Source organism: Agelaius tricolor, unplaced genomic scaffold (assembly GCF_023055355.1).
Source record: "Agelaius tricolor isolate 1412-34295 unplaced genomic scaffold, bAgeTri1.0.p SCAF_5, whole genome shotgun sequence".
In the NCBI taxonomy this organism is placed as follows: domain Eukaryota; kingdom Metazoa; phylum Chordata; class Aves; order Passeriformes; family Icteridae; genus Agelaius; species Agelaius tricolor.
This window is the reverse complement of record NW_027269265.1, coordinates 14,891,016-14,903,375: the sequence shown is the minus strand read 5'-3', so window position 1 is coordinate 14,903,375 and position 12,360 is coordinate 14,891,016. Positions and strand designations below refer to the sequence as shown.

The 12,360-nt window shown below is 42.3% G+C and overlaps 1 protein-coding gene across 1 annotated transcript; it reads left to right on the top strand.

The window, feature by feature from the left end:
- Window positions 1-10: 10 nt before the first annotated feature.
- GLRX5 (glutaredoxin 5) lies at window positions 11-7,642 on the top strand. The gene is made up of 2 exons (XM_071426550.1): window positions 11-374; window positions 6,269-7,642. The coding sequence occupies exons 1-2, from the start codon at window positions 74-76 to the stop codon at window positions 6,445-6,447; spliced, it is 480 nt and encodes a 159-aa protein (XP_071282651.1). The 5' UTR covers window positions 11-73; the 3' UTR covers window positions 6,448-7,642.
- Window positions 7,643-12,360: the final 4,718 nt, after the last annotated feature.

The window sequence follows — 12,360 nt, the reverse complement described above, 5'->3', positions numbered from 1 at the left end:
CCGGCGGCCCGTCGAGCCGTGCGCCAATGAGCGGGCGGTGCAGGCGCGGTGCGGCGGTGCCGGCGGCGGGGCGATGAGAGCGGCGGTGCGGGCGGCGTGGCGGATCGGAACCGGCGCCGCTCTGCGAGGCCGGGCCGGGCGCCCGCTCAGCCAGGCGGCCGGGGACGGCGGCGGGGCTGAGGGCGGCGGCGGCTCGGGGTCGCGGGAGGCGGTGGAGCGGCTGGTGAAGGAGCACCCGGTGGTGGTGTTCATGAAGGGCAGCCCGGCGCAGCCGCTCTGCGGCTTCAGCAACGCCGTGGTGCAGATCCTGCGGCTGCACGGCGTGGAGGATTACCGCGCCCACGACGTGCTGCAGGACCCCGACCTCCGCCAAGGTCAGCGCCCGAGTCACCTCTGGGTGCCGCCTCCGCGGGGCCTGGCGGGGGCAGAGCCGGGGCCGGCTCCCCTGGGGAAGGGCCCTCGGGAGCTGCCGGCAGGTCGGGCTTGTCTTAGCGCCGCTGGCCTCGGGCACTGCGGGAGCGGGCCCTGCCCGCTTGTCCCACCTGTAACTTGCCCCTTCTGGCATTGTTGGGTGGGCTGGGTTGGGCTCTGTTATTTTTTAACGAGGCCAGATGGTGGGGAGAAGGGCAGCGGAGCTGGGGAAGGGTCGGGAGCCCGTGTCCTGTGAGGAGCGGCCGAGGGGGTTTGGCGGTGTTTCACCTGGAGGAGTGCCATGGTGCATGGGACCGGCCGCCTTACTACTCTATAGCTGCATGAACGGAGGCTGTAGCCAGGTGGGGATCGGCCTCTTCTCCCAGGCAACAAGCGACAGGACAAGAGGACAGTTGTAAGTTGTGCCAGGGGAGCCTTAGGTTGGATACTAAGAGGAATTTCTTCACAGAAGTGGTGATTAGGCATTGGGATGGGCTGCCCAGGGAGGTGTTGGAGTCACCGTCCCTGGAGGTGTTTAAGGAAAGACTGGACGTGGCACATAGTGCCATGGTCCAGTTGACAGGATGGTGTTCAGTCTGTTCAGTCGTGGGTTGGGCTCTATGATCTCAGAGGTCTTTTCTAACCTAATTAATTCTGTGATTCTGTTTGGCGTTGGTAGAACTGGAAGTGTATCACAGAGATGTGCCATTGAGGTTGCTGCCCAGACGCCCTGGTTTGGTTTTTGTGACCCTTGTAGTGTTCAAGACGTCTCAGTTATCAGCAGAGTGCAGTTGTGGGTGCAGGGTGATGACTGGAGATCAGGCTCTTTGTGCCATGCTGCCTTGCCTGGGTCAGAGATAGAGAGCTGCATTAAAGACCCTGAAATACTTCCTTATCAGGTTTTGTCTTCCCTGTGAACAGTATGGTGAAATTTCACGTATGGCTTTGACTTGCATTACTTGATTCCCAGCTGGCACTGCCTGCTGGGATTCTCTTGATGAAGTGCAAATTTATGTTAATCATTTGCACAATAAATACTTAGTAATAGTTTCACCATTACTGCACAGGTGGTAGTAGCTATTCTATATAAGGTTTTTTTGCCAGTTGTAGAAAGCTAGTAATCTGTTCTGGTAATGCTTTTCATCTTTCCCTCTTCAATGAGCATAGCTGATTGTTGAGGTTTTATGTGGCTATTTGAGAAAGTTAAAAAAAAATACATGCAAGTACATAGTAATTAGTCTTGTATGTGTGTGGCATTAACAGTTCTTGCCCAGAATACACTAAAATGTGCTGTAAAGCCACATGCTGGCATGTATCAGGTGACTTTGTTCTCCTTTGGTTTTGGTGTCATCTGACTAACTCAGTTTTTTATTAGCTCCTAGCTAAAAAGCTGATTTTTCCAGTCCTTATTTGCTTTTCAATTCACAACTATAATAGTTGGTATAGTATAAAAGCTTAGATACTGGAGTTTCTGTGTAATGACATCTTTTGTTAATGAAGATTGATTTTGTTCAAGTAAATCTTCCTCTGCCTTTGCAGGTGAATCATGGTAATTTTCTAAACTTTGTTTACATATCTGAATTTATTAATTGTACAGTTTGCTAGTACAAACTCTTATCTCTTCTCAAAGTTCATAAACTAAAAAGGAGGAAACAAACCCCTGAAATCAAACCATCAGCATTTCACTTTTGCTTGAGGGGACTTTTGTGAGCCTCTGAATGGGCAGTGCCTTTATAAGTTATAGTCCCTGAGCATTTGACCATGTGAATTGATAGTATTTTCTTTCTATGTAATTTAAATTTTTCCTCCACATGAACTCGGGCTTGTGCTGGGCAAGGAGAGAGGTTATTGCCCTCCTGGCTACCAGAGCTTTAAATTGAAATTAGTGTCTTGATCAAGCCCTCCAGTGTCTAAGCTACACAGAATGCAGTTACGGAGTGTACCCTTGCACAATGTCCTGCTGGTTCTCAGGTGCTTAAAGGAGTTGTTCTGGTCCTTTCCATGCACCAGCTTTGGCACCTGTCCAGCTGTGCAGAGGGCCAGCTCATTTTATTAACTGGATCACTGGGCCTGCAAGTTGAAGCAGCAGTTTGTATGGTGAGCTGAATGCCAGAGCCAGCACAAAGAACAGAGCTTTGAGGAGTTGGGGAGTGGCACAGCCACAGCAGAATTCTTGTACTGCTTCAGCTGTATTACCTACTGCACCCCAAAAAGCCAGGATGTGCCGGCTTCTGTGGGTGGCAATCTCAGACAGAGGGAAGGACAGGGCTGCTCAAAGTTGTAGTTGTCTAAGTTGCCAACCCTATTTCAGCAGTGACTGCCTGAAGGGCAGGATCTGGCCTCGAGTGCCAAACATTTAGACATGCACCATGTGAGCCTTTCCTAGGCTCTCTCTGTGAACCTAATCTGCTCTGCATGGGGGCTGGTGAGGGGGCGTGGAACCTTTAGCTGTGGAAGTATCAAGTACCTCAGCAAAGGACTGATCTGCAAGGAGATGACTGTGTGAGAGCTGACCACCAGCTTTGTGTTCACCTAAACCTAACTTCAGTGTTTCAATAAATGTGTGGTTGTACATTTGTAGTAGGGGCAGGCTGTTGGAGAAAGGGTAATTCAGTCATGTCTGGATTGCTTGTTGGTTTCTTGCCTGTATCTATTGAAACACCTTATTTTTAGCTAGTTATAGTTCAATTGGTGAAACGTACACTGTGCTCAAATATGGCAAGCTGTAAAGCTAGAACAACTCCCCTGCTTGCCTCTTTACCTAAAAACTCACATCTGTGAAACTAAAGTAATTGGTACTTCATGTGATCTGTCTGAACTTGAGCTGAAGGTAGACTTTCCTGACACAAATCCTTCCTTATCACAGCTGGTCTAAGACACCTTGGCACTCTCTTGGGCTCCATGGCAATTCAGGTTTCTCGAAGTTGGCTCTCAGCTGATGGACAGTGTTAGACTGGTTCCAGTCACTGAGGCAGAGATGCTTGAGATTACATATTGGAAAATTAGTGGTTTAAACTGTTGTGGTAGTTCACCCTCAGATTATTTTCATTGCTGTCTCTACTGTATCTAAGCCTGGGATGCTGCCAAGCAGGTGTTGTTGATCCTTTCTCCCACCCTTGGCTAGCCTTCCCTCAGTAAAGCTTGTATCAGTGCTAGTGGTACTCAGGCTTTGGAATAGGCTGCACAGGGAAGTGTTGGAATCTCCATCCCTGGAAGCATTTCAAAGGCATGTGGATATGACACTTTGGGATATGGTTTACTGGTAAATGATGGTGCTGAGTTAACAGTTGGATTTGATGATCTTAGAGGTCTTTTCCAGCCTTAATGATTCTGTGATATCCATGAAAATGTGTTGCTTTTCTGGAGCAAGTATGGTAGGAATGGGTGTTGCTTGATTCAGTTCTTTGACGTGGCCCATCCTTCATTAGTGCTAATGCTGCCAAGGGAGGCTGAGAATTGGTAACTGGAGCTGGGGATAGGGGTGGGAGTGTGCTGGGTACCCGTTTCAGTAGCTCTTTGCACCAATCCTGGTATCACAGTTACCTTAAATGTGCTACCAGAGCTGTCAGACTGACACCCTGACCTGTGGAGTGTGTTTTTCCAGAGTAAACAGAGGTGCAGAGCAGCAGCTGCAGCTTCTGAAGTACAGCAAGGAGCCAGCCTGCAGAGAGGGGATGGATATCCCTTGGGATGTCCAGAGAATCATGGCAGACGTGCACCCCGAGTGCAGCAATTGCAGCCCCGGCTGACCTGCAGTGTCAGTGGCTGCTGCCCTGGGGGGGCTTGGTGCCCGGTGGAGGGAGGCTTCAGTCTGTGACCTGGGAGAGCCCCAGCACTGAGGCATTTAAAGCTTGTCCAGCACGAGACATGCAGCACTCAGAGCAAATAAGCTTCATGGTATTCTTATTTTTATCTGAAGCTGGATAGGTCCTTGAGAGTACTATCAGTGCTTGTGTGTGTGTGCAGTTGGGTCCTTGAAGAAAATATTTCTATGAAAGAATTATTGGTGTAAATATTACCTTGGAATGCTCATTAGCAGAAAGTTTATTATGCAGAGCCCTTGGTTCTCAATTCATGTTTAGCATTGCAGTATCTTGAGAAAAATGAGCCCTATTTCATATCTGCAGTGGTTCTTTGATGAGGGTCATCTTTAGGCATGTCTTAATCGTGGAACATGGCTTTTCATTAAAAATTGGATGGGTTTAAAGATATTTAGGGCAGTTTAAGCAGTTTTGAGTACTCAAAGGCCAAAGATCATTTAAGAAAAGTATTGCTAAGTGGAAGTTGACATCAAAGCTTAAAAGTTCTGCAAACCAAGGAAGAAACTTGGTTTGCAAGGCCAAAGGGAACCCATAACCATCCAACCTCCATCATCATCACAAGTGGTGATGATGGAGGTTGGATGGTTATGGGTTCCCTTTGGCCTTGATTTATGTGCTAAACTTTCTGGTTTGGGCTTACGAAACATTGGTTATCCACGCACAAAATCTGAAGTCAGAATAAGATCTCTTAGCTGACATCTGTAGTGGTTAGAAACCCTTAGTCACAACGCCCTTTTTTCCTAGGTTGCTATTATTTTAGTGAATTTTTAAGCATGTTGTATTTTGCGAAGGGGAATTAATTATTAGCTATATTGCATCTTTTAAGTAACAATCCCACCGTATATTTCCACTTATACATATTTACTAAAAAGGACAGTGGTTTAAGTTCCAATAAAGTGACCATAATTTCCTTACATAGTTATTTTTTACCTTGAGTATTTTGGGTTTTGTCTTTTTAGTCTCTAGAGACTAAAATGTTTTCAAAGGGAAAAGAAGTTCTCTTGTGCTATCACTACTCAGGTCTAATATTTGTTGGTGGGGGGTTGGCTCCCAAGGTGAGTGAGCTCTGATTATCTGAAAAGGTACCTCTGTAGGCTTAAGTTTGTTTTCATGCCTTTCTTGGAAAAATTCCAGGCACTGCATGTTGAAAATACATAAAAATGTTGAATCAAAAACTTGTCATCTAATCAAATACTTGTGGTTGTGTTATAAAAGTAGGCACAGTAGGTTTTAGCTGTTTCCTTTGCTATAGAAATAATAGCTTTGTGTGAAGGGTCATTTAAAAAGTGGCAAATTAGATACAAAGATTCTTGTGTAATTTCTTGTGATGTCTAAGTGCAAGCTGTTTCAGTGTGTATCAGCTGATTAGTTTGTATTTTTGGGTGGTCTTACATTTGCCTTCTGTGAAGTATAGTTTAAAACTTTAGCTCTGTACTTCATAATTGTGCCTTGAGCTGTGTTTTGTTAAATGAGCACTTTTAAAAAGACTTCAGCCTTTGTGCCCCTCCCATGTGCTGTAAAGTCTGGCATTGAAAGATAAAGCAATTTGAAATTCATAAGGCCTCTACAGGGGCAAATGTATCTTGCAGCTGAAATTGCAGGAATAAGTGCAAATGTATGAGTTCAGTAAGAGTATAAAGTATTTTAAAAGTTCCTCTGGGAAATACAACAGAAAGTAAACAGTTCTCAATATTTTTCAATACTTCTCATTTCTGTAATTGATTGAAAGTCATGGTTTCTTGTTGGGAGTAAAAAGAGATGTGGCGTTTTTCCAGTTCCTGTGTGAAGTCGGTATGGGAGCTGACCCCATATCTTTCAAGCCACATCTTTGAGTTGTGGTGAGAAACAAACCTAACTTTAATACAGTTTTTTTTTTTCTGATAGTGCTCCTGGTTATGTAGACATCTTTTTGCCTTTATGGGAAAGAAATTGGAGTATCAGTGGTGGAGTCAGGTGGAAGCAATGCATTCCTTTTAAAATACTGTTCTTTTAGAAGAGGGGAGAAACCTCTAATTTTATTTTTTTTTCTTATTCAGGAATAAAAAACTACTCCAACTGGCCTACCATCCCGCAAGTGTACCTCAATGGTGAATTTGTTGGTGGCTGTGATATACTCCTCCAGATGCACCAGAATGGAGATCTTGTAGAAGAGCTGAAGAAACTGGGAATCCGTTCAGCACTGCTGGATGCAGAAAAAGACCAAGAGAAAAAGTAACAAGAGAAAAAATTGCTGTGACAGGAATAAAGCAAATCTTTGATAAGAACTTATTGCCCATAAAGCCTTACATACTTTAGGTCAAGGAAAGCATCTGTTTGAGCTGACACTAAGTGAATGTCTCTTAGCTCATGGTAAATGTAGTGATCTTGGTGTTTTGATTTATGGGTATTGTGAAAATTTGAGTATAACCACTGCACTGTAAAGCAAATGTTTGTGAAAATTTGTGTTTTAAAAAAGTTCACTTCTAAAAGCGCTCTTCTTCATTGAGGTGGGAGTAAACCAAAAGAACTAATAATATTTTTATGGGTTTTACATGTGTGATTCTCTGTTCTTTGATACATGAACCTATACAAACAGCATTTGCATTCCCTTGCTTCTCTTGAAAAAGCATTAAGTAATAGTGCATCTGTTTTTCTGTTTAACTTCTGGTGATAAGAGAGCCTGTAAAACCTGTGTAATCACATACATATAGGAGAAAAACAGTTTGCCAACAATATAGGAGGAAAAAGATTATATGAGAGTGCATGACATACACTTTTATTCCGAAGGGTAAAAATAAACAGAACTTGTACAAATACATGTATAATGGTCATTATTACTTTGTAACTTTCTGATGGCTTTTAAAACTGCTAAGAATTGTGCCTGAATATTTTATAAAACCTTTTCTACCTCTTGCAAAACAGCTTTTCCCCATGCTTATATATTCTGTGTATGGGAGCTCTGTGTCCGTGCTAAAATGTGGGAATTATTTAAGGCTTCAGTATTCTAGCTTGAAATAGTACAGGAGAATACTTCAGTTATTACTGTAATCTTGTATTATTTGCTTGTTATGTTTTTACATTTGTTGTGTTTCCAAGTGTTTTCTCCTGACTGATGTGCTCAGGAGAATAAGCCTTCAAACACAGGATTTACAGATGAAATGTTCATGTGGGTAAGATGAGTGCAGCAGAAAGGTTACTGAATGGATAAATATTTCTTTTTGGAAAGTCTCTGAAGTTTTCAGTACCTACCTAACCACATTTCTCTAAATGAAAAGAAATTATATTAACCAGTGTAGCTTCAGTTCTATAGCAATACTGCTAAGATTAAAAGCTAACCAAGCTATTTTTAAATGCAGTGTAATTAATATAAACCAGTCTGCATGTGAATTAGGCAAATGGTTGGAAATAAACTGTGTTTTATGTTGATTATCTACAGTAGTTGCTCTTTATTTTAAATGTCTGATGAAACTGATACTACTTTTGATTGGAAGCCTAGGATGTTTTCCACTGCATGGGATATAAAATGTGTTCTGGAGAAAGAAGAAATTAGAAATGGTCAGTGAAAGACAAGAACAGGACTGGAACCTGTTCTCTCCTGTAGTCAGGAGAGATTTGATGTAAGTTCTGGTTCTGAATCTCTCCTGCCCACTTGAGCTAGCAGTGGAGAAGCTCTACTAGAACATTCTGCACAGGATTTGCCAAACTGACAGCAGTAAGCTCACAGTACAATTGTAATGCAGTCAGGGTCAGCAGGATTAGATACAGTGTGTGTGTTGTGGGTATTCACTGCAGGTCTGTGGAGGTCCCTGTGTGGCCACTGTGTAGCAGGAAGTTCCACTTGGGGCTGTGAGGCACCGAGGTGTGAGTGCAGGATTTTTTCTGTTCATGTGCCACACCACATCATGCAAAGCTTAAGGTATCCATGAAGGTTTGTTCTGAGCATTTGAATTCAGATTAAATTAAATTAGCCATTTCTTATGGCTAATTGCTAGTAGCTTTTGCCATTCTGAATGTAAAACAATGTTTAAAAACAGAAGTAAATTTCAAAAGTCTTTGGTTATTTGTGTTGACCTATTGAAATGAATGTACCCAGTAAACAAAAAGGTAATGAAGAAAATTTAATTATTTTCTGCTTCAGTAGTTAACTCTTAGTCTGACTACTAAATAAATCTATTAAAAAATAATCTCCCATAATTGCTGTTTCATAGCTCTCTAGTTTTCTGCACAAACTGAATATTTTTCAGTAATATCTGCCAGCAATTTAACATAAAGGAAATTTCAAGATTGTCAGGTAGTCTTTATTCTCTATGCAGCAAAATTTTTCTCCCAGCATGAGTTCCTGCTTTTAAAAACCATGGAAGTTTTTCTACTTTCTCTACTATCTTCCCCTCTTTGGATTTTAATTACTTGATTAAACCTTTGCATAACATACACACAGTAGTGTTTATATCAATCTCTACCTGACTGGAACATGTTACTGAGCAAGTAACAGCAACTGTGATTCCATGAAGTGTGTGTGACAGAGCCACACTGAGGAATGAAATTGGGAATTCTGCCTGCATTCCCTTGCAAGCTGTACATTTCCAGCCAATGTGTGCATGAGCAGTTGGTCTACATTGATAAAAATGATCATGTTAAACCAGCTGCAATAAAAAAAAAATTACCATCTTCTTAAATTGTAAACTTCAGATGCTCACAAAGAGCTTTATTTTGTTGTTGACTGAGAGTATTTTCCCCAAGAAACTAGTTCTAGGGGATCATTTTAGAAGATGGGCAGCATTGTGCACTCTGCTCATCATCCTCTGCTGTCCCTCAAACCAGAGGCAAAAGGGCACATATGCTTCCAATCCCAAAGGGATGCTACAGAGAAAGTGATTTTTTTTGAGGAAAAAACCCATGCCTCTCTTGAGGAGAGATTTGCACCTGCTTTTCTCATGCTCTAAGGCATTGGGAGAAGGCAACTGGTAATACTGGAGTGTGGAGTGAGTACCAGTGAGTGTGCTGAGCTCACACTGGGGGCCTGGTGCCAGCTGGAAGCTCCATGAGGAATCCTTGGTCAGGAGGATGTGACAGGTTCTGTGGAATAAAGGGTGACTTCTCTCCCCAGGAGGAGCAGCTTGTCACAGGAGGTGAGGGAGGGGATGGGGAAGCTGCCACAGCTGCTTGTTCTTCCTGGGTTCCTCAGCTGTAGAGTGAAGACTGAAGAGGTAACAGTGGTCAAGAGCATGCCTTGAGCAGGCCAACTGAAGTTGCTGAGGACAGCCAAGAGCAAAATATGGGGACCTGTCCTTGGCATCTTTGGTGAAAGGCAAAACTTCCTGGTCATGAGCTGGGTCTGCTGTGGTAAGCATAGGGCAGGGAGCAGGGCTGGGCAGGAGCATTGCAGGATCAAGGTTGGGTCTGGAGCTGCCAGTCCTATTCCTGCTCTTTGTGTTCTTGTGTGTTGGGCCAGGCAGGAATTCTGCCTGCTCCTCTGGTGAGATGCTGCTGGATCCCTCTTGGTTGGACTGCCCTGCTGAGAGCTTACAGGGAGATACTTGGGAATGCATGTAAACTTAGGTGGGATTGTTATTCTATTATAGGGTTGCAGTATGAGCGTTTGCCAAACTGGAAACCATTACTGTAATTACATTTTATTCTGAGGATGCCCTTGGTGTTGCTGCTGTGCTAAAAGGCTGACAGGAGTGGAGCAACCTATCCACCAGATCATTCATTAAGATAATCTTTTGTATTTGCTAGCACTTCATACCTCTTTGATATGAAACAAGATGCTTTGGTTTAAGGAAATGACATTGTTCATATTCCAAAGCTGATCTACTGTCTTAAACCTTCACCAAAGTGGGGTGTAAGATTTCTTTGCTCTTCTTGAGCTGGTCCTGTTAAGGAGCAGAAGGAAACAGGTTGCAAACACATGCTATTGTGCTGCTAATTCTGTGTTGGGAGCATTAAAATCAATTACCACAAAAGTTGTTTTCCTGAGAAAACAGCTGTTAACAGCTCAGGGCATATTAACGGCACAGCAAGTGTGACACAGCAAGTGTGTTTCTCAGCCCCAATGACTTGCCTTAATTTTGCTACCAAATGTTTGGACATGGTCATTATTCTTCATTGCTTGTCTGCTCTGGAAAAATAACTTTATACCATCTAAATGCCCTGAAATACTTAAGTGCCTTTCTTTTAGGTCTGACAAACATGTAGGCTTATTTTCATGTTCTCACTGAGTTCTCTGGTTCTCTTTAAAAAGTAGGCTAGAAATCTTTGGCAGGAGTTTTCTGGGAGTCTGTCAATACTAACAAAGTGCATGGAAAACAACCAAGCTTGAGAACATGAAATCGAAGAATTGTAGCAAAGATAATCTCTCCTGAGCTGTCACCAAGAATCCCAGCAAGACCCTGGCAGTGCCTGCCTCTAAGAAGGGCAATATTAAAAAGCAGAGCTGGCAGACTGATCAATAAATCCCTGTCCAATCTGATTTGCATGTCCCTTCTGCAGAAACCAGATCTTCTTACACAGGTTTGTTAAATATCCATATTACAGGACTGTGGAAGAAAAAACCACTCGTTAGTTACAAGATAGATGTCACCTGTAAGTTAAGGAATCTGTGAGAAAAGGTGCAAATAAAATAAGGAAAGGTAAAGAGAGTGGAAAGGGTTTGGATTGTTAGTGGTGCTGGGTGGTAGGTCAAGCTTGCTTTTTGGCTGAGAGAGTTAAGATGAACACACTGCTCTGCAAAGGGCTGTGGTTCATTATCTGGTTTTGGATTGTCCTTTGGGATGCTGCTTGTTTCATTTAATAGCTCTGTCAAAGCAGTGCTGTCTCTGATGTGACCTGATCATGGCCTTGCTGATTTAACTACTTGAGGCCTTCCCTGGAGTCTCCCAGGGAAAGCAGGTTTTAGTTATGCAGAAAATAGGACTAAAATGGCTAAGTGGGTTCAGGTCTTATTTTCAATGGTTTTTTTCCCAATCATCCAGGTTCTGGTTATGTCTTGTTTTTCTGGAAGTAAGGGAGTAGGAAGACCATGGTATTCCATAAAATCCATGGTAGTCATAGGGTGTAACTGAGATGAATGCACAGTGCTGTATGTAATCAACAAGCATTTGTATCTTCCCAGTTTTGAGGATCACATCTTAATTGGACCATAGAAATGCTGGCAAAAGAGCAGGCTGCTGACTTATACTCCCCTTTCAAGAAGAAACAAAACCCTTTGAGGTGCAGGTGGTGATGGTTTATAATTACCTAAGAAGAATCCAAAGGCCAAGTTCAATATGAGTTTTAAAACAACTTTGCCACTAAAAGATGTTAATTTAGCAAAAAACAAGGAAAATTATTTTTTTTCTTTTCATTGTTGCAACAGTTTTATATAAAAAGCCACGAGACATGTATATCTGTATTTTTAGTTACATATTGTCCCTCCTAACTTAAAACTTGCATGAGGGACCTACTTAGAATCTTTTAAAGGTGAGCTTCTGTAAAATTTTGCCAGGCATTTAACAGTAAATTAAGTTAAAAGGGGCTTTGGATGAGTATTGAATTAAAAAAAAACATTGACCTAAACTTTTTTGGCTTATATAAGCACAGCCTTCAAAGCATGAAGGATTTTATGTACAATTTAGCCTCAAAACACTGAAACAAATCTTCACTTTGCAGACTAATGAAAACTGAAATACAAAATTTATTTGTTACTTGTATGATAATAGAAAGAATAAAGTTTTGGAGCCTTTAGTCTTAAACCTATGATCACATGCTTTTACAGGGTGCATCTCAACAAGCATTTTAGAGATTTCAAATACACACTACGAGAAGTATCTTTGAAATACTACTTGTCAGACAGGCTTTCCCCATTGAATGGTAATACTTTGAAATCTACCATTTCTACTCTTTTCCATAATTTCACTTGTCTAAATTCTAAACAGCTCTTCAAGCAGATTTTTTTCCTTGAAGAAAGTATAGGCATTCTCTGAGAAGCAGCACATGATATCCATGAAGACTGGATACATATTTAAACCTTCACAGCTCAGGAAAAGATTTAGGGCTGGTATTCAAGAATGCTTTGTACTGCTGATTAAAAAAAAATACACATTCTAGTATTCTTCAGTATTCCATTTATTTACTCATCCATCTGTGATACTTCACGAGAGACAAGCAA